This window comes from Malurus melanocephalus, unplaced genomic scaffold, assembly GCF_030028575.1.
Source record: "Malurus melanocephalus ecotype Western Australia unplaced genomic scaffold, MMel_1.1 scaffold_372, whole genome shotgun sequence".
Lineage (NCBI taxonomy): Eukaryota > Metazoa > Chordata > Aves > Passeriformes > Maluridae > Malurus > Malurus melanocephalus.
In genome coordinates this window covers 723,154-744,472 of record NW_026623604.1, presented here as the reverse complement: position 1 = coordinate 744,472, position 21,319 = coordinate 723,154, and the positions used below count along the sequence as shown (strand labels likewise).

At 55.0% G+C, this 21,319-nt stretch overlaps 3 protein-coding genes and 1 non-coding gene across 10 annotated transcripts in view; 1 reads left to right on the top strand and 3 right to left on the bottom strand.

Moving 5' to 3' along the window:
- Positions 1-997: 997 nt before the first annotated feature.
- On the top strand, positions 998-1,542 carry LOC130580940 (telomere repeats-binding bouquet formation protein 2-like; the record flags this gene model as incomplete). Its single annotated transcript, XM_057378767.1, has 3 exons — positions 998-1,089; positions 1,186-1,274; positions 1,349-1,542. Coding segments are annotated over 3 exons (375 nt in total), but the record flags the coding sequence as incomplete, so codon positions are not given.
- Positions 1,543-2,165: 623 nt separating this feature from the next.
- RPS17 (ribosomal protein S17) lies at positions 2,166-4,899 on the bottom strand. The gene is made up of 5 exons (XM_057378757.1): positions 4,817-4,899; positions 4,453-4,604; positions 3,809-3,914; positions 2,680-2,745; positions 2,166-2,290 (listed from the first exon to the last, which is right to left on the bottom strand). The coding sequence occupies exons 1-5, from the start codon at positions 4,817-4,819 to the stop codon at positions 2,210-2,212; spliced, it is 408 nt and encodes a 135-aa protein (XP_057234740.1). The 5' UTR covers positions 4,820-4,899; the 3' UTR covers positions 2,166-2,209.
- LOC130580943 (small nucleolar RNA SNORA71) lies at positions 4,087-4,214 on the bottom strand. The gene has a single exon (XR_008966169.1). It is a non-coding gene; the product is annotated as a small nucleolar RNA SNORA71 (small nucleolar RNA).
- Positions 4,900-5,620: 721 nt separating the features above from the next.
- The window catches only part of CPEB1 (cytoplasmic polyadenylation element binding protein 1), a 32,602-nt gene continuing 16,903 nt past the window's right edge, over positions 5,621-21,319 (bottom strand). For 4 of the 7 annotated variants that reach the window (XM_057378732.1, XM_057378729.1, XM_057378726.1 and 1 more), the window contains exons 3-11: positions 13,842-14,056; positions 12,191-12,440; positions 11,825-11,938; positions 11,621-11,725; positions 10,771-10,907; positions 9,594-9,792; positions 8,125-8,219; positions 7,856-7,936; positions 5,621-7,086 (exon numbers count right to left, since the gene is read on the bottom strand). In XM_057378732.1, coding sequence (XP_057234715.1) covers positions 6,976-7,086; positions 7,856-7,936; positions 8,125-8,219; positions 9,594-9,792; positions 10,771-10,907; positions 11,621-11,725; positions 11,825-11,938; positions 12,191-12,440; positions 13,842-14,056 — 1,307 coding nt within the window. In that variant the 3' untranslated portion in view covers positions 5,621-6,975. Of the gene's footprint in view, positions 7,087-7,855; positions 7,937-8,124; positions 8,220-9,593; positions 9,793-10,770; positions 10,908-11,620; positions 11,726-11,824; positions 11,939-12,190; positions 12,441-13,841; positions 14,057-15,476; positions 15,661-21,319 lie in introns of those variants that run through there. The other 3 variants (XM_057378733.1, XM_057378727.1, XM_057378731.1) reach the window with 2 other exon arrangements.

Genomic DNA, 21,319 nt, shown 5'->3' with positions numbered 1-21,319 from the left:
GATGCCCTTGAAGAACAGGTAAGATGAAAAAGTTGTACTACACCTGTATGTGCTGAAGGATGAGCTTACACTGAGCAGGAAGTTTCACAGGAATTCAGGGGAAAAAAGATCATGTATCACCTCTGGGGAAAGGGGCAGGTAACTCAGGAAATGTTTAAGGGTATCCTTAGGTCATGCAGGAAAAATCAGGACTTAATCTGGMCACCTCTGTAAACGGTAATACTTTTGATAAAAACAAAAGGAGGGCCAAGGWAAACCTCCATTTGTTATTGGAGTGTCCATCACCAAAAACAAGGCTGAGSTACTTAATACCTTTTATTCACAGAAAAAGGAGGCTCAGAGGGRCATTCCCAYGCTCCACAATTCCCYGACAGGAGAGTGGAGCTGGGTGGGAGTTGGGCACCGCTCCCAGGGAACAAGGGACRGGACAAGAGGACATTGTCCTAAGCTGCACCAGGAGGGATTTAGGTTGCACATCAGGAAGGATTTTTTCAHRGAAGGGGTGATTAGGCACTGGAATGGGGTGCCCARGGAGGTGRTGACACTGGGYGTGTTTAAGGACATGGCMCTCAGSGCCCTGGTCTGGTTGAGAAGGTGATGATCGGTCACTGGTTGGACTGAAATCTTTTCTGACCTCATRGRTTCTGATTCCTTGCGTTTGCTGTGCTCTGTGTCCCTCCCAGCATGACATCCCAAGGGAAATGGCACTGGAAGGATTGTCTTCCAGACATTCCAAATATTGCAGCACACTGTTCCAGGGATTCCAATTGCCACAGGCTGAGTTCTGCCCTTTGGTGTGACTTTGGTTTCCTTCCCCATGTTACCGAGCACTCTTCTCTAAAAGCAACTTCACAGGACTTATGTCCTTAAATTTTAAATTTTAACTCAGAATTCCAATTGAAATCACAATCCCTAAAAGATCTGTGCACTCAAGTGTCCCAGTTTCTCTGGAGGTGACCCAGGGCACAATTTTAACTCAGCCTTGCTCTGATATTCACAGCCCAAAGAAAATCCAGTGGAGGAACTGCAATCAGCAAGAAATAGCTGTGAGGAAGAACCAGAGGAGGAAGTGCTAGACCTGGCTGAGAGGTATTTTCCTGCCTTGGGTGGTGGGATTTGGATGTGCTCCTGATTCCAGGGAATGCTAACAGAACATACAACCCACTCCTTTCCCTTCTGAYACAGTAGTGAAGAAACTGACTCTGAAGCACCTGCCCAGGGAGAATTGCCACACCGTGCCCTCCAGGAATACCCAATCAATAACATGGTGATGGGTAAGTACACCCGGAAAGGGCTGCGAGTGAGGCAGATGGAGCAGGGACCCAGAGAGCCCCTTTTCCCTCTGCAGGCTATGCCTCTGCACGARACATGAAGAAATACGAGGGGGAACTGCATGACTTCATCCCTGGCACCTYGGGCTACACGGCATACTGGGTTCACCCGAAATTTAGCATGTACTGYGAGAAGACCAAAATGAAGAGGAAATTGGAAGGATCAGGTGGCTGGAGCAGCAAAAGTTTCAATTTAAGAGCTGCCAGATGACTTATAAATTAAGATGACTTATAAATTATGTGACTACAGCTCAGAGTGTTCAGTGCATAATTAAGTATTGGCGGCTACAGTTATTGCAGTATGTTTTTGTAATTCCTTAAATTTTACAAGAAATAGAAATACAGGCATTTCTCCCCAAAACTCAGATATTTTCTATTTATTCCTGCGGGGCCRTTTAAGCAGTGTTTAACTTGTTTAAGCAAGTTTTCCTTGGAGGAGCACAACAGTATCTGCCTGCTTTTATTTAATCATGGAATTTTTAGATTTTTCCCTTTTGTTGAAGCGCTTGAAAGTGACCAAGTGTGGTTATAAAAAACAACCTCAATTGTGGGACAACCTGACGCTTGGGCTGTTCACTTGGAAGAAGCACAGGCAAACCTATGACGTGCTCCACAGGCTCCAAGGATCACCACCGTTGTCCTCTCCCACTGCCCCAAAGGCACAAGAGCCTCTAAAATAACAGCTTTGCACCTCACATCCCAAACCACCAGGAAAGAACCCAACAAGATGCTGGTACACATGAAATGGTTGAGTTCTCTGCATGCTCCAACATGGCAGTCTGAGAACCCACCCTCCTTCATCCCTTGGGTGTCTAAAGACCAGGCAGGCTGAGATGKTTTCCTCACTTTTATTGGAAAACTGACACACAGGGACAGACTCARAGCGCTCCTCGGGGCGTCTTGAAGTTCATCCCCACCGTGGGCTGTGTCACCTGCAGGTTGGACAGGCTGCCAAAGTCCTGGAAAACAGCACAGCGACAACRGCATCAGTCACAGCACCCTGCCCACCTTCAGGGGCTGGGGGGGTCAGTTCCTCTGGGGAGGTGTGGGAAGGTGCTGTGGCAGCACAAAGGGTGGACTGACGTCTCTTAAGGAGGGGAGACCACCCAGTGCCAGAGATCACCTCCTTGGTGAGGGAATCATCAGAACCCATGGAGGCAGGGAGCACACCCACCCTGTTAGTGGCAAAGCCCCMATGCCTCTGCCCTCCCAAAAGCCATACAGGAATTAATCCTCCCACAGGATCCAGGGCAGAAGGATCCCGTCACACCATCCAGCTACTCAGGGCAGCASGAGCTGTGCCARGGATGTGCCAGCAGCTGGRCAGAGAACARCTGTGGCCACTCACCAGGAGCTTCAGCATTTCCTTGGTGTCTGGGTCCACTTCAATGATCTCCTGGTCGAGGGCAGAGACCTGGGGATGGAGAGCAGAGAAAGGTGTGACTGATAAAGCCCTGTAACTTCCAGGGTGTCCCCACAGCCGCTCTGGTCTCATCCCACTGCTGTGGGGAACAGCTCCAGCACAGCACCAGGAGGATCCTGACGGAACACATCTCTCCTGACAGAACACTGCAAGAGAACATCAGCAGTAGGGCAAGAGCCTGTTCTATGGGAAATCTTTGGAGACCAGGGCCCAACTTGCTTTCAGGCCAAGGCTGCTGAGGAGCTGACATTGAACCCACAACTGCAATGGCCCTGGCAGTCATCAGAAACACAGTTACCTTGTCACACAAGTGCACCACAGTACCRACCAAGGCTGTCCTACTTCCAAGASCTGTRCTCTCYTGCTCTTCAATCCCAGAGAAACTTCCTGCAGCCCTTCCCCGACTCCAAACCTCCACAGGATTCCTTCCCCAAGAGCTACATAACAGCAGGATTTTTCTTAGATGCAAACAGTACACATTTACRTACTGACACTTAACCACAGCTGCAGCACGGACATGTCCTTCCATGCTTGGAGATYCTTCCCTGGTACCAGCACTGCAGGAGTGCCAAGGTAGCAGAACTGAGCAGCCTTCTGCAGCTCAGCAACCAGCAGCTCTGCCAGGAGCCCCCTGGGAGAGGGACAAGATGTGCTGAGCATAAACGCTACAGAATTTGGGAGCAACAGGATCATATCCCTGGAGCACAGGAACAGGTGAGATCTTCAGCCTGTTCAAATGGAGKGTTAAGGCAAGGGGGTTTCACCAAAACTCTCTCTGGGGACACTGGCTGCAGGGCAGGTTTTGAACCACTCTGAAATACTYTCCTGCTTCCCATCAAATTATTATTCTCCCCCATTTGAAGTTAGGAAAACCCAACCACAAGAAGGCAGCTACCCTTCCTGCCCCAGGTAGCAAGTATGGAGGGATACACCACAGCCCCCTTGATCCAAACCCTCCTCTCCTSCTCCCAAGAGGTTTGTTTTAGAAAATCCTGGGACCATTTATGGAGATATACTGAGRCAGGACAAAGCGACAGGGAAGCTGTAGCCTCACCTCTGGGACGTAGTTGTCCCTCCTCTCCCTCTCCTCCTCCTGCAGTTTGATGGAGATGCCGCGGACAGGGCCCCTCTGAATTCGCTTCATCAAGTGGGTGACATACCTGTGGGGACAAGGGGGTGTCCAGGGCTTCCCCAGGGCTCCTGTCGCCCTTACCCACACCCCAAAATCCCAGAACCGCAGCAGGATGAAGACAGCTGCCACCACCCACCCAGCTATGTCCCACCACTGACCCCCACAACAGCCACCCCTTCCAGAGGACATCAGAGACCAAGTGTCCGACAGCAACAGGGTTTGAAGGGGACACGGACCCCCCCAAACACGGGAAAGCTTTCGCACTCCTCTGCCTGCACTATCAATGACCCGGCCACGAGCGGGACCGTGATCACTTTCGAATGCAGGGCCTAGCAGAACCCCCCCCACGCCGTGCCCGAATCCCCAGGCCCTTCCGATGCCCAAACCCCCCGGTACAYCCCGAGCTGCCTAAAGCCCATCCGGGCTCTTGCAATGTCCGAGCCCCGTGGGATCCTCTGGTGTCCAAAGCCCACCCGGGACTCTCCAACGCGCACTATCCAGCCAGGACCCCGCTGTTGCCCGAACCCCCAGGGCCCAAAGCCCGCCCGGGACACTCGGTGSCTCACCCCGCAATCTTGTTTCGCAGCTTCTTGCTGGGGATGATGGCGATCTCCTCGCACACGCGTTTGTTGGTGTGGAAGTCATTTCCAAGGCGCGTATAGTACTTCTCGATGATCACCCGCGCCGCTTTCTTCACCGTCTTCGTCCGGACGCGTCCCTGCGCGGGGGCGGGCGAAACGGCCGCCGGTCAGGCCCCGCCGAGCCTGGGCCCAGCGCCCACCRCCCCGTCCCTCCCTGTCCCCAGTGATTGCGGCCCCCCGCCCTCCGCAGCCCCTCGCCCCGGATCCCCCCCCATCCCCACCGCCACTCCGCGGCGCGGGGGCGCCGGCCCGCCCCAGGATGGCGGCGGATGGCGGGACCGGGACCCACCATGTCGACGGCGGCCGCGGAAAGAGAGCGGAAGGCAGGGGGAGGCGCCGGAAGGCCGCTTCGCCTACAGCTCCGCCTGGCGGCTCGGAGGGTTCCAGCGGAGGGATGAAGGAAGGCGTGGTCTCTGTGGGCGTGGCTCAGCCCCTCCCGGAGCCGGATCCCGAGTGCTCCACAGAGCCCCGGGACAGGATACGGGAGCCCGGGAGGGGAATCTGGGGCACCAGGTGCGCCAGGGACACCARCCCCTCCCACACCGGGCCCTGAGCACCCACAAACTCACAGCACCCGCGGGAGCAGCACCCAACAGGACAGGTGACCACAAGGACACGGCTGCTGAAGCATTAGCACTGTGGGACCATGGCAGGAGCCCAAAGCCTTCCCTGCTCCAGGGTGTGCACGGTGGCAGCATAAGCTCAACTCAGCCCTGCAGAGAGAAGCCTTGGGGTCCCTCTCCCATTACAGCCCTGCAGGGTGTCACCCTTCCCTTACCACTGTGGGAGTACACAGGGCACCACAGGCCTCTCCAATCAGCCTCATTAACTTGCTGCTGCAATTAGGGAAGCTCCAGCTAGAGCCCAGGGTCCCACAGGCACCTCGAGTAAGTGAGAGCTAAAAATGCATCTTCAAGCCCAGAAAGCTCTCTCCCACAGGAGTCAGCTACAGCACACCAGAATCCACAGCCCCATCCATCCCTCCCCCCAAAACACATCCACAGCTTCCTCCCCTCTGCGAGGTAACTCCACAGCCCCCCCAGCTGCAGAGATCCCCCGTGATGCACAAGGCACTAGAAAGGTAATTTTTTTTGCTGCAACGTGTTTATTATGTGCCAAAAACTACACCACAGCTTACTCCACGCATCTGTAGGAGAGTGCAGTCTTGCCTGCATATACTACAATGAGGTAGAGACTTCACACACAGCTTCACAAAACCCCACAAAGAGCAGCTGGGATATGCAAYAATGCAACATCAGCTCAGCAGGAAAGAAAAAAAAAATAATCGTAGTAAAGAGGGAGAAATTATGACACTGGTTCTTTGGCACACAGCTTCCAATAGAGGGGAAAGTAAAAAACAATAGTAATCGGCATAATTAAAGGTCTCAAATCCCAGCAGCAGCATTTCAGTTGACTGCACTGATACTCCAAACATCTCGGGAAGGAAAGGAAAATTACTTGTCCCCTCTAAGAGAAAGGGCTCCCAGGAACCTTCATCGTCCACCAAAACGCAGCCCTTTTTTAGCTTGTTACAAAAGAAAAGGTTAAGTCCTGTGACTTTGTGTGATTAAAAACCTCTATCAACCCCCCTTAAGTGCAACTTAAAAAAGTGCAACAAACTATTTAAAACTATATACAGCAGCTCAGAGATCCTCATCCCGTCCAGTTTCAAATCCAAAAACAAAAACAAAGCCCGGCCTGTCCCGTTGCAAACCCCTGGGTTTACAACGTCCTGCCAGCAGCCCCCAGACACAAGTTGCAATAATGTTAAAAGCTGCCAGGAAAGAAAAAATCTCTCGTTTCAAACGACTTAAAAACTGTTTTTAAGAGTGTAAAAAGGAACTCGTAAAAACCCTCGAGCGTAAAATATGAAATATGATTTGGTTTAAATGAAGAGCAAAGTCTCCTTGTTGTTACAGTAAAAAACGCCAGCTGAACACCCAGGTCACACCGTCCAGGTGGGGGTAAATGAATGGAAAGGCACTGTATGGCAACGGCAAAACAATGACCAATGAGACCTGCGCTCTCTCCACCAGTATTGCAAGGAATGTAAAAAAGCGCCTTTAAAAAATAAAAAAACCAGGGCGGAGGCGCCTGCAGTGACGCCTCCGCGACACGCGGCCCTTGGTTGGTTGGGTTTACTCGTGTTCAATTTCTGCTTCTCGTCAGCAAACCAGGAACCAAAGTCTGGGAACTGCAGAATGGCTTGAGGGGCGCTCGCCCCCTCAAAACACCCCCAAACAAACCCCAACAAAACTCACTGTGCATTAGTGCAGAAACAAAAAGACCAGCAAGTGCAAACATGAATGTAAGATTTTTGTTTTTTCCCCGTCAGTCCTCAGGAAGAACGTTCCCAGCCGGGTCTGGCTCCAGCAGGCGCTGCTGCGCTGTCCTCGGGGCAGGTTCTCCCAGGACTCTGCCCGCGGCAGCCCCGCGCCCGGCGGCCCCTTAGCTGGAGTCCCGGTTCTTCTGGTTGCGCATCAGCGGGCGGTGGTGGCGCAGGACCTCCATGGAGTGCTGCCAGTGCCAGCACGAGCGGCAGAAGTACTTGAAGCAGATCTGTGAGCAGAGCAGAGGGGAGATGCTGGTGAGTCTCCAGCAGCAAAGGGACAGCAGCCACTGGCAGAGCCRCTCCCTCCCTGCCTGCTCTCACAGMCCCCTCSAGAYCCTCAGCGGATCCGTGCGCTGGAGAGAGGGAGCACCCACAATGCTGTGGAGGGCACGCTGTGGCCAGCTTCCATCTTCTGAACGGATTTCCAAATCAGGGCCTAGGCACTAGGGCAGCAGCTGGGCTCTGCCAGCAGTCCTGTCACACCCATAGCATTCCTGCCTGCTGCTCATCTCCATCCTGAGATAGGAGGAACTCGGCAGGAAGCTGCCACGGCCCAGCCAAGCTTCTTTGCTTGCAGCGAGGTGAGGCCAACAAGAGTTCCCTGTGCCCTCAGGCAACCCTAGGACTGACCCCTGGGGGGGGGATACACCCCCCTGACCCCCAGCTCCTCAGAGTCCCAGAGCAGCATCCTGCCCTCCCCTCAGTGGCACCAGCCCATCCCACGCTGGCCCCAGTTCTGGCAGAGCACCAGTGACCTGACCTGGCTCAAAGCTGGGTGGACACTGCCTGCCCAGCCCTACTGGTGCGTACCAAAGCTGCTCTCCCCATGAGGGCTGCATCACCTCCACAACAAAGCCACCCTCCCAGCTGGGCCCCATCTTGCCCAGCAGGGAAGGGAGCCTGTGTATAGCCCCAAAATCCAACACAAGCACTGCTGTGTTTGTGCCTGCTTCCCCTCAAGGACCCCGCAAGCACAGGGTGCAGACCTGGCCTTACCTGGTCTCTGCAGAAGAACGGGCCAGGCTGGGCATTGCACACTTGGCACATGGAGTCTTCCAGGTACGGGTCAATCTGAACCTGCACAGAACCAGGCACTGGGCATGGAGCACAGCCAGGCTGACCCCAAACCCATCCCAGCAGCACCCCTTGGGGCTGGCAGAGCTGGAGCTCCCCATGTGTCCCTGCCTGAGCAGGATATGGGGTGCTCCCAGCAGTCCCACCCATCACACAGAGCCCCCCTGGGCTGCCCCACCAGCCCCACTCACCTTCTTGGTAAACTTGGTGGTTTTGATCTCCACAAACGCAGCGGTCACGGCCTTCAGGTAACTGCGCTGGTTGTTGAAGGTGACACGACCCGAGCCTGCAGTGAGCCAGAGCACAGCAGAGACTGAGGGGGAGCCACTGCCAGCCATCCCCCCTGCCCTGATGCCACCCAGCCAGGGAAGCAGCTTTGGTGAGGAGATGGTGTCCAGAGCCTGGGGGCTCTTCCTGCCCCCTTCCCCAGCTCCACATTTCCAGGAGCAGCAGGGGCAGCTTCACACTGCACYTGAAACGCTCTGTGCCAAGACAGCTCAGCAGTTTTTGTTCCCAGCCTCCCCCTCAGCCCAGAGCCTTGTGTTTTGCAGCCTCATTGCCAGTCAGCAGCATTCCTATACCACTCACTTCCAGATAAGGTTCCAGGACTCATACAGATCCCTACAGCTCACCCACAGCACACCTGAACCCATTCATTCCCCTCCCAGAGCATTGTACTGGTCACAGGCAGCAATTCTGGGGTCCTGTTTGGGGACACAGGAGATTCCTCAATCAGCACCAGCAGCCGAGGCTCAGCCTAATTACCTGACCTGGGCTCTGATTGCTGTGGCTTCAGCACAGCTCCAAGGGTGGCAGTGTCACAGAGCTGCTGGGAGATGGATCCCACCTACTTGGAGCATCCTGGGCCCTGCAAGCACCACAGGAGCTTGGGGTGATGCCCTGARATCTCACAGGGCCAGCACAGGGAGGGTCTGTGACATCCACAGTCATACTGACAATTTGTTAAAGGCTCACACTCCCACACCCACCCCCTCAGCACTGTCCCCCTGAAGGCACTTCGGCAGCTTTGCAGCACCACAGGCGTGTCCTAAACCTGAGCCTTGCCCAGAAAAGCCTGAGTGCTGCCCAAGGACAGTGGCAAGCAGTGACAGCTCTGACACAGTCACTGCCTCGCAACACCAGGAGATTCACAGTCTCTCGCAATTTGTGACTTGTACAGCCCAAGCCTGGAAAGCTGGTCCTCCAGCTCAGGCTGTGGGGGTTCTTCCAGCCATCTCAGCACCATCCCCTGGCCCATGAGGCCCCCAAGGAGATACAGCTCTGTGGACAAGAGCACCAGCATGGTTAAGACCCACAGCTGTCTCTGCTCTAGAAAGGAAGAAGCAGCTACAGCAGCATCCAACAACCACCAAAGAAACGTTCAAAATGCCTAAAGGGATATTTAAAAACTTCAGTCCGCTCTGGAATAATCCAGAACCTTCCAACTGCCAGGCACACCGGCTCTGCYAGCCCTCCCCAAGGCTGCTCCTGCCTCCCCAGGGCCAGCAGATGAGAAGCACAGACTGTGGAAGAGGTTGGACAGCATCTGCTCCCTGAGCCTGGCACCTGGGCAGCCTTCCAACAGGACAAGTCAAGGGCACGCTGCAGCCTCCTCAGGGCAGGGCCAGGGTGACGCTGCCCCCATGGGACCATCACTCACCTATGGGGTACTTGTGCTTGTCGGTGTCGATGCCAGCRTAGACCACACCCCCGAACAGGTCGTACATGACGGCTGCCAGGGCCTCTGCGTTGAGCATGCCGTGCAGGGCCCCCACGAACACCGTCTTGCTGGGGTCCAGCCGCTGCGAGGGGCTGCGCACGAAGTTGCTGTCGGCCAGCACCCACGGGATCACCTGCACCTGCAACCAGGAGCACTCTGGCTCTCAGACTTTACCCTGAGCTGCAAACTGCGTTCAGTATCTACTACTGCTGCTTTGGTGGTTTTGATCTCCACAGACACCTCCGGTGAGCCCACGAGGGGACAAAAACAACTCTGCTCCCAGCCAAACTGGAACCCAGGCTGGCAAGCCCTTGGGGTGGCAGCCAGAGGACAATCCACACCCCTACTCCTGTATTTACAGCCCAGCAGATACCCCCCAGCACAGGAGCCTGAGGTTGTAGGGGATCGCTGCAACAACCCTCCCACTGCCAGCTCRTCAGGAGCTCCCATCTGCTCTGCAGCTCATGGAGGGCTCTGGAGAGGAGAAGCTTCTGGCAGGGCCAAATCACCGAGCACAGAAGCGCTGCCAATTGCTAGACACCAGGAGAGCTGTCTGGAGCACAATTAGTTTGTGCCTGTCTAGATTAAGAGCTGCATCACCACCCAGTAACTCCCCAAACTCAGGCAGTCACCCCTGATCTGAAGTACCCCTCTCTTGGAAGCCCAGGCAGAGCATCTGGCAGCCCCAGCAAGCCCACAGGTCAGCCAGCCAAGACCACATGAGGGAGCAGCCTGGGATCCACAATATCTGCAGATAAGCGTGACAGCCATTTGCTCTGCAAGCAGAGGAGGCCTCACAAAGCAGCCGAGKGACCCCAGTCTGTCTCTGCATGCAAATTTGCACAGAAAGCAACACAGAGCAGTAAAATCCCCATTCCATACTGTCCCTGAAAGCAGGGTCTGCACCAGCCCAGGAGCTCCAGGTTGGTTTGAGAGGAGCTGCTGTGAAGGACACGAACGCTGAGCTGACACATCCCTACCACAGGCACAGAGCAGCCCAAGGCAGCCAGGAGCCAGCATGCCTCTGGCTGCTGCTCCAGCCCCGCTTTCCCTTCCTCCAGGAATCTCCTCTGCATGCCCTGCTGCCACACCAGGCCGCTCTCACAGCTCTGCTCACCTCTTTGCAGCGCATCCTGCGGCTGGACATCTTGAAGTAGTACTCACTGAGCCCATCAGGGCTCAGCAGGTCCTGGGAGCACGCCTGGAGCAGCGCACGCACCGACTTCTCYGACTCAAACACCAGGTAGACGTATCCTTTGGAGGGGAGGGAGAGAGGAGGCTGTCAGAGCTGCAGTGGAGGAGGAATGATCATCCCAGGCTGCAGACACCCTCAGAATCACCCTTGGGTGCCACTTCTTGCTGTTCCCAGCAGACTCTCAGGTATAGGCCAAGCTGGGAAGAGCCCAAAGCACAGCACAACAGCAGAATACCCAGGTCCAGGGCCACTGTCCCTCAYACACAAACCACACTGGACATGCCAGGTGAGCACCACCAGCATGGCATGGCCACAGTGAGGTCTGCAGGGAAACAGATCCTGCTTCACTTCTAGGATGGCCTAGACCCTTCCACGGGTGCCAGTGCTCTACACCTCACGTTGCTCTGGTGACTGAACAAGGCCATCAGGCACCACAGCACCTCCACAGCAGCCACTTCCCAGCCTAGAATTCACTCCTGCTTACACAATACAGCAGCCCAGCAGCTGTCCCAGAGCGACAGCCCTACGTGGGGCTCCAGAAACACCCAGAGAGGGTTCCCCTAGACCACAGCTCTGTCCAGCCCTGCCAGGGATGGGTGGGGGCACTGTTTGGGGTGCCAGTGCTGTRCAGCCCAGGTGCAGAGGCAGGTGAGGGCAGGACGTTACCCCAGGTGCTCAGTACCATCCAGTCACCAGCATGCAGCTGTACCATCCCAGCATCCGTGCTGTAACATWGCATGGGAAAAATGTAACCCTACCGTGTCGCTATTACCTTTAGGCATATTACCTTTGGGAGGACAGCGTGGGTGTTTGCCATCCTTACCGGGCCACTCCACACTCAGAGAGCCAAAAACACGGAAAGTGTTGATCAGCCCAGCTTCAGACAGAAAGAGGGAGGTCAGTGTTCCACCAAAAAGCTCCACCCTGCACCCTTCCTCCCAACATCATCACCCAAGGCCTTGCCATGGGGCCTCACCTTCTGTAATGTCCCACGGGACTCCTCCCAGGAACACTTTGCAGGAGTAGACGGGGTTCTTGTAGTTTCGGGGAGGCAGCTGCCCACTCCAGGTGCAGGTTGCTTCATTCACAGCTTGGACGAGACAGCAGGAATAGTCATTACAGGATCATTTCCTTTCCGCTGTCCCACAGCTCTCCCTGTATTCCCCAACCACAGCAGAGCCACCCAGTCACAGGCAGCTGCCAGACCTGTCTGTTCTCTCTGCAGGCAGAGCTGGCCCTGGAGAAAGCCCTGCTGTGCTGCAAACTCCAAAGTGCCCAGCTATGGACGCTCCCTGCCCTTCCCCAAGYGTGGGCCCACGCCAGAGCCACCCTGACCATTCACCTGCTGCCTGCCGGTGAAGGCGGGCTTCTCTCTCAATACTGAAGGGGTCTTCTGGAGAGTCCAGCAGATCCCAGGAAGGCCACGCAGATGCTCCAGGCCATCTTTTCGATGCACTGGCTGGGGAGGATGTTACTGCAGCCAGGGCAGCTTGATCTTGATCCAGCTGGGATCCCACTCCCATCTTCAGGGGGTCTCTCGAAACCCCACTGAGAGGCAAGAAGGGCAGAGGAGGGGAGATGCGAAGGCTCGACTGCAAGAGAATACGCCACCCTGAAATCCAGCTCTGAGCAGGAACACGTGATGCCAAAGATGAGGCATCACACTGAGGCGCTGCCCTTGCCCACGGCAGGAGAGGGGGCTCTCAGGGATTTCCTCTGAGGCCTGGCAGAGGCAGGAGAGTGGCACCCAGCATATACTGGAACCTGGGAAAGCCCTGCAGCCATTCCCCACTGAACCCATGCCCATGATCAGCAGCAGAGAGCATTAAGAAGGAGGCACCTCACAGACCTCCAAGCCAACAGCTACCCCCAACAGCATCACCCCTGGGGAGAACCACCCACCCCGGAGGGAGCCTCGAGCTCTGTGCTGTGCCCGCAGCAGGCAGGGCTGGCTGCAAGTGCCTGCAGGCTCTGCTGGATCAGCTGGATCTCATCCTCACTGTCCAGCTCCAGGGCTGCCCGATCTGGGAGCAGGCACCACGCAGCACAGCCCCTGACAGGGCAGGAGGAGGGAAAGCTGGGATTAATGGAGCAGCAGGAGGCGAAATGCTGCACAGCCCAGTGCCAGCTGCGCTGCAGATCTGTCCCCGCTGCCGCCCACGCCGGGGCKGTGCTGGCAGCTCTGCCCTTCACAAACAAGGCCAGCACAGAGCCCTGTGCCCTGCACTGCCTGCCACCGGCACTGCCTGGCTGCTGCATCCACCTGGCACATCCCTACTCACCAGGGTGGATCACAGCAGCACCAGCCCCACATCCAGTCAGCTCTGCCCATCACACCCACCGCAACACAGGGGTCAAGGCCACAGCCAGCTCCTGGCATTATCATCCTGGCCAAGGCCAGGCCATGCAGCAACACCCAGAGCTGGGCTGTCCTGCGGGCACATGGAGCTGCCACTTGCACCCACTGCAGCCCTGGCAGCACAGACTGGGGCAGCCAGACAGGCACTCACTTGCTCTTTGCCTTCCAAATTTAGCTGTGCTTTAGGGAACAGGAGCAGACCAGACCCAGTTTGCTCTAGAAGAAACCGCCCTGAGATGGAGAAGTGCAGTCAGCAAACGGGAAGGGCAGTAAAAGGCAGGGACAGCAGCTCCAGAGGAGTRCAGGCTGGATCAGCCACCTCCCTGCTGGGATCAGGGAACAGACCACACTCCAGGTCCCTCTGGGAGCTACTGTAACCCATTAGGGCTGCAAGCACAGAGCCGAAAGGCCTAAATATTAATTTAGAAGGAAAAAATATGAGGATATTGCTGGCTTGTACTGACGAACCGCATGGGCAGCCTTTCTCCCAAACCCTGGGCTGCACCAGTATGGGCACAACAGCTCCCTCCCATTCCTGAGCAGGCAGAGCTCCAGCTGGCAGCTCCATTCAGCTATTCTTGCCCACATTCTGTACTCCCCAAAAACACAGCAAGACCCCARGACCCAAACTTACGATCAAGTCTGAGAGGTGGTCGGAACCAGAGCTGAACCCACTGGTGTCCGAGTCCGAGGGGCTGCTGGAGCGTGAGTCCAGGAGGGAGCGGGAGTTCCTCAGCGATGGCGTGGAAAACTTTTCTGGCAGGTCTGAACCAATAGGGTCTAAAGGTAGAAAACCCAGCGGGGGCTTCGCCAGGACGTTCCCGAGAGGGTTATTCAGCATGCTGAGAACTGCAACAGAAAGAGGCAGAGTCTGTCAGGGCTGCAGCACGACACGGCTCCTGGCTCCTGCAGCCCGGGAGGCCACCAGGCTCCTGTCAGCCCACAAATGGCACATTTGGGAGGGGGCACCTCTGCTGCTTGGCACCAGCTGGACTGTGGTGCTTTACAGCTGGAAGCTGCAGCAGCAGCCTGCTGTGGCTGACAAACATAAAGGTTGGGTTATGAGAAAGGTTAGTCAGGAGATCCCACTCCATCAGGGAGAAGTTCAGAGATGCCACATTGCTAATTATGGACCTCAAAGGCGCTCCACTCAAGGCCCTCTGCCCGGTCTGTGCCACTYGTGCTGGAGCAGGCTGGGGCTCAGAGGGACAGCTCCCCAGGGATGGGGACACACACCCATGGAAGGCACACCTGGCCCAACAGAAGGGATTTTCAGGCTTGGAGGTGGGACAGAGCTCACGTCAGCCCTGGCAGGAGCTGGCTGTGGGCAGCCAGGAAGGTGCCAGCCTGGGCTGCTGACAGAGAGGCTTCACCGTCCTGGTGTGTGCTCACAGCAAGCCTGTCTGGTCAGGCCTCTGCCCCAGAGCCTGCAGACAAGAATGTGCTAGACTGCTTCCCTCACATTGCAGGCTTTCCTCCCACAGAGGAGAACCCAGGAAAACGCCTCCCGGAAAACAGAGCTGCTTCTGAGCACAGGACCAGGCCACCCAAAGGTCATAAAGTCACATCCTGGTCAGTGATATGGGGGCAGCTGCAGCCCAGAAGGAGAGGGAACGCAGGGCAGGGATCTCAGAGGGGCACAACACCAGTCAGTCTATTCAAAAGGAGCAGGTCTCAGCAAACTGAATGCGTCCCCAAACCCAGTGAAAACAGCAAAGCATTCAGAAATGGTTTTAATTATTCAGAGGCTGCAAAACAAGGCAGCTTGCCCTGAAGCTTTCAATTTTCAGCAAAGCAGATTTGGGATCCACTCAAGATCCTCCAGCCCCAYCTGATCTCAGCAAGCTGAACCACAAGATTTTAATCCAGATTTTCAGCAGCTCCTGTGAAGATGAGGATTAATAATCCAAACCACCATTCAAATCAGGAGAGTAACAACACCATCATGCCCAAGCATGCTACCATCAGACAGCAGGACAGCGCAGTGCCAGCGCCAGGGAGAGCTGCTGAGTGTGACYGAGGAGAGATGCTGGGATGCACCTATCCCAGGCTGCTCTATCCAATGGCACACCTGCTGGAAAGCTGGCATCTGCAGCCCRACACCTGGGGAAAAACCTCACCACACCAACGGAGATTGAACACGTGGGTCCTTCACTTGAAGGATCTCCCTCAACTCAAGGCAACAGTCATAACATCTTCCCACATTAGCACAGCTTTATCCCTTTGAGATTTCCCCTATTTTGGCTRTGTCACAGGACTAGGAACTCACCTCTGACCACACCAAGAAGGGACCTCCTGTCCGTGGCTCTCCCTGACAGCAGCACCTGTGCTCACCCCAGCCCTGCAGCCGCAGGAAATCCTGGCCAGCCCCGCAGTCCTCACCTGGGCAGAGCCCCGGGACCAAGGGAACGTGGCACAGCCAGGGAGGAGATGCTCCCTCCTAGTCGCAGCTCYGAGCAGGGCACAGCATCTCCCAGCCCCGGCAAGCCGCACTCAGCGCTCTGCCGACTTCTCTGAAGCCACGTGATGTGTTTAAAAATACAGCCGGCGTATTGTTCCGGGGAGACAGCTGAATCTGTCCGACAGGCTCCAAAATCTGATTAGTCACTAAACRGCACAAGAGGCAAAGCAAAGCAGCTGATCCCACGGCCCAAGCCGTGCTGCCAACAAACGCTGCCACGCTGACACCCTCCTCCTCCTCCTCCCCAGCCAGCGAGGCTGTGGGTTTGGAACGCYGGCAGCCCTGCGCTGACCCCGGCTGCACAGCATTCCAGAGACCTGGAGCAGCTGCAACCAGGCAGGCCATGCTGTCCGGCCCCTCACCTCCTGGTTAGAGATGCAGCACCACAACTCCACTGGGGATGCAACAACAGGGCTTTGGGGGCTCATCAGGAGCTCCCAGGAGCGCTACAGGGTCCCSCTGCTCTGCCACCACTTACACATTTCTCCCAGGATTTCTCAGCTCTCACAGCAGCTACAAAACCAGTAAGGCCAGTATGAGCACATCTGAGTGCCAGGATTACTGGCCTTTAAAGGGAACTACTGTCTGGACATTTACCATCACATACACTCCTGCAGCTTTAACTGCCCCAATCCTAACCTCATGTCCTGGAAGTGCTGAYATCCCGCTGTTAACGCAGATGGATTCCATCCACTCCAGCAGCTTTGACAGCTCTGCACAGGCAGCACTTGATTACATGCTCTGCAGGACACACTGAGCTTAGGGGAGACCCCACATCACCCCAGTGGGCCTGACTCAGCTTCACCTGGTACCCACAGCCCCTCACAGGGACACRGGGAGGAACAGACAAACTCTGCATTTCCTCTTCTCCTTGCGCAGTGACCAGGCTGTGTGTCCTGATGCCAGGCTGTGCAGGTAGCCTAGGAAACACCAGCATGAGACACCCAGATCTTATTCTTCAGCACCAACCCAAAGGTATCCTGCTCTAGCTCCCTGCTCCAACCCACCAAACCCCTCCTGGGGAATGGAGCAAAGCCTAACACAGGCTGCCCACCTGAAAAAAAGCCTTCAAGGCATTGGGGCCACAGCTCTTCCCGGGAAGTTGGCTGTGTTTCCCCTTCCAAGCAGAGGGTGAAGCAAATGGAAAGCAAAAACCATTCCCAAYACACACACAAAATCCATCAGCATTTCCTGGAGACAAGAACATCCCTGAAAGTGAAGAAGCAAGCATCATGGAACTATTCAGGCTAAGAGAAAMACACAAGCGCAGAGAAGTATTTTTCACACCTAGAGGGGAAACTTTAACTGAGGGGTCAACGTGACTCCCATTCACCACTCGCACACCCGGAGCTTCTGGAGCTTTTCCTGCCTCCACTTGGTGCTGCAAGGGAGGTACATGGCMACGCTCCTCTGCAGGGGACAGAAAAAAAAGGAGCTTTTAATAGAAACTCAGTGCTGACTTTTGACTCATTGCTGAAACTCCAATGCCTGACACRGCACCAGCGCCCTCTGCTCCATCACTGGGCACTCCAGCCCAGCGCTGGCAGGTTCGAGCTCTGTGGAACAGCCGTGACACCACGTGGCACTGCCAGGTCTTGGGCACGCAGGCCATGCCCTAGAGAAGGAGCTTTTTTCACACCACTCCTCCTCCTCAKCTGAGCTTTCCCTGGTAGACACTGTTCAGATACACCTTAATTCCAGCATCATCCCAGGGTCCCTAAACATRCTGAGGGGAGCATGCACAAGACTCYTGGACCCTTCACACCTGAGCCAGACACTTCACAAAAACAAGCAGCTATACTAAGCCCACAGAGGTGCTTCCAACTCTTGAGGTCAACTCTACCCACAGACCCCAAATTATCCTTTAAATCCCATTACCAACCACCGAACCGCTGCAGTTAGTGAGTTTACCCTGCCTCAAGCAGATCACTCCACCAGCACAAGTCGCAATTCAAAGCACACCTTTGGAAACTGCCCCAACAACAAGATGTCCAATTCAAGTTGGCAGAACAGCTTTTACTATTCCATCCACTGGTTAAGACACACAATTTAAGTTTTTAGCACCTGTTCGGGACCTTGGAGCACACAGTTCTTCCCTACACACTGTAATTTACAGCCATTTGATATTTAGGCCTTTCTGGCAGCTTTGCCCACACTCATTCTGTAAGACACAGAGGTAGAGATGAGCCCCAAGGAGCTGGATTACTGGTGCTGGCAGCTCCAGGAAAGAAGAGCACTGGGAAATCACCACTATGCTGATGACAAATGACACTTTAACACCTTGGATAACGCCTCAAGATCAACAGAATCACTTAGGCTGGAAAGACCTCTCATRCAGAGTTCAACCTCTGATCAATCACCACTTTGCCAGCTACAGTAGAGCACCAAGTGCCACATCCAGRCATTTCATGTGGAGCATCCACTGAATTTATTCCTGATGGACAGAGGTGACCAGAACCTCAGCCACCTCCACATTGCCCTTTGAACAAAATGCTTCAGCTCAGCTCTGTGGGAGACCACCCAGACAACAGCATGAGCGATCAGTGCTGACACTCCTGGCTCCCCAGTGCACCAGTTTAGTCAAATTATCCAGAAACTGAGTATTGCCCAGAGCAGAAATCCCTCTCACCCACCAGGTGCCCCTTTGCTTCCCCACACTGAGAAGACCAGTGGGAGCTCCCCCACGGCTGAAAACAGCATTTGCCACAGGGCYGAACCCCTCGGAGCCTGGAGACACATGGAGAGTGGGCACAGGGAACTCCTGCTGCAGGAGCAGCGTGCCAGGCCCGGTCCCTGAGCTGCCAGCCGTGTCTGGCACCCGCGGGCTCGGTGCGCGGGCGGCTCGATACCGCGCTGGCAGCAGCCCTGGGGCAGGGCAGCACACRCACTGTTGGAAGCCACACTCTGGAGATGTGCTTCAGCCTTTACAAACTCACTGCAGGGCTGGAAAAAGCCTACTTTGAAGAGCCCAGGACTTGCCTGTGCAGAGATTTCAGAGGGGTCACTGCTGCAGGCTGGCAGCTCCAGCGAGGCTAGACAGAGGGACACTGCAGTCTCCAGGAGTTTATCTGCTCGGTGATTACTCAGCACAAGGATGGCAAGCTGTTGAGACCTCCCCTGCATCCACCAACTATTACACAGGCTGGAAGTTCACCCTTCTGCCTGGATCTCCCCACAGGGATCATCAGGAATGCTCTTACTAGGAGAAATAAAGCAGAAGAGCCAGGTTTTGGTGACACCTGCCATGCCCAGAGGCTGCAGCACCATATTCGCATCTGGGGCAGGGCAGCAGAGGAGGGAGGCAGTGTGACTGAGGCCCTGGAGACTGAATACAGTGCACTTTCTTTTGTCATGCATCGAGTAAGCTTGTGAAGTTAAAAAAAAAAAAAAGCTGATGTCCTAAACAATAGCCTGCTGCAATTCCAGAAAAACAGCTCATCTGCAGTTTTTACCACCCAGCCAAGCTCTGCCCCAGTGGGGTGGGAGCAAGCTGAATGTTTTAGTCAGCCAAAAAGCAGCACCACCTACAGACACTGAGAAACTCCGTGGCAAGAGAAACATTTGCGTATCTGAAAAGCAAATGGGCACCTCAGCCACCTCCTACAGCTGTAGTTCAGCACTGACCCAGCCAGACAGGCTGCCAGGGTGAGCCTACCCTCCTCACACATGAGCACAAAGCTCATGGCAGGGAAGGGGGGACCAATATCCCAGTCTAATCCTAAATTTTAGCACCTCCCACCTGCAGCCGTGGGACCTGGAGCTGCCTGTGAGGAGCCAGCACAGCCACARCACAGCACATTGACTGAAAGATGGCCAGCAGTAGCTGCAGTGGCAGATGTGGGGCTGGAGCACACGGGACTGGGACAGGCTTTGCTGAGCATGGGAAGACACCTGATTCTCCCTGGCCACCAAACTCCTGCAGTGGCACAAAAAACCCAAGGAAAAGTTGCAACGAGAGTGGAGGCACAAGAATTCTTTTCTTTTTAGTGGAGCAGCCACAGAACAAAGCTCAGAGGTGGAGAGAAGCTGCATCCTTGGGCCCTTGGAGATCACCTCACCTGAGCAGCATACCTGATACCTCCAGAGGATGTGCCTGRCTCAAATCCTCCCAATATCAGTAYATTCCCATTACTCCACTGAAAAAAATCAGGCATTGCTGTTACAAGAGGAGCCACAAAATCCAAGGCCTGCAATTCTCTCCAGGCTGTATCACCACAGAAGAGCCAGTACACTTGGAGCCAACTACCAGCTCTGGAGCAAAGCAGTTCCCAGAATTGCACATGTCATCAAACCAGCAGGAGCCACCATCTAAACAGAACCTACAGCACAGCCCATTTTGTTTCTGAACTACAAAGGAGGAACCTCTGCCCTCACAGATTCTTCATTTGGGGCGAAGAAGAACTGAGGATATTCGGGCAGCTATTTCTGGTTTGCTAAGAAGGGGGCAGGGGAATAAAAAAAGGCAGCATGATCCCACAGCTGAACCACAGAATTAGAGTCAGGACACCTGAGGTCTATTCTTGGTTCTGGCACCAACATGTTAAGTCACTTGCCCTGAAAAATGGAAACAGCAGCAGAGCTGGGAACACACAGAATTATCACATTAACATCTGAGAGCACTGGTTCTGCTCTGGCACCAGGAGCAGGACCCGGCTGACAGCAAGGCTCACAGCTTCCCGAGGCACGGAATTTACTCCTGTGTGCTTCCAGGAAGGGAAACAGCTGCCCAAGGTAAACACAGAAATCAGAAAAGACAGCTAAAATGCGATTCAGGATTACAAGTGCCCAGGTAATTGCATTCACTAAGCAGGCTGCCACAACCACGACTGTCTTTAAAAAGATCAGAACACTGGAGTACAGCAGGTTTTAACATGTATCAGTCCCGGAGAGATTTAAAAGCCAACATATTCAGGTCAAACTCTGCAAAACAAGCTTCAGCTTCGCAAGCCTCAAGAACAAACACTTCTATATTTAAGTACCAAGCTCCTCTCAATTATCTGCTGCGACATCTACGGTGCAAACTCCACTCTGTGTGTTACCTGATGTGATAACAAGGGTGAGTGACTCATCCTCAGCTGCATCCCAGTTTAGGGGTGTCAAGGCCAGGACACCACCTTTAGAAGGGAGGCTCTCTGGAGGAGGGCAGGCTGTTGGCCAGATCCCTCTGCAGGCTGCAGTGAAGGAAGAATAACTGAAAAAAAGACAGACTTTAGTCCCAAACTCAGTTTCTTTGTGAGATTGCACACAAGCCTCACTCAGGCCTTCAGCTGGCACAAAGCCACTRCTAGATTGGCACTCCCAACCCCACCAGTGATGCCTGCAGGCTCCCAGTCACCTTCCAGGGGTCTGCACCCCTTAGCACTGCAGCCTGGTGGCTTGCCTCACCTTCCCTCCACACTCCTGGGGAGAAAACCAGGCAGARGGGCAAGAGGGAAGCCAGCATTTCCCCACGGCCATCTGAGATGCRTGTAGGCAGCAGCTGCCGTGCCCAAGAGCAGCCTCTGCACTGGCAGCAGCACAGACAGCACCTGTGATTCAGCTCTTTTGCCAGTGCCTGAGGGACCAGGCACAGGGGGAGTGAGCTCGGAGATGTGGATGGGAGGTATGACCTTGGGTGGAGATGCCCTGCCCAGTGCCCCARCCCCAGGGCA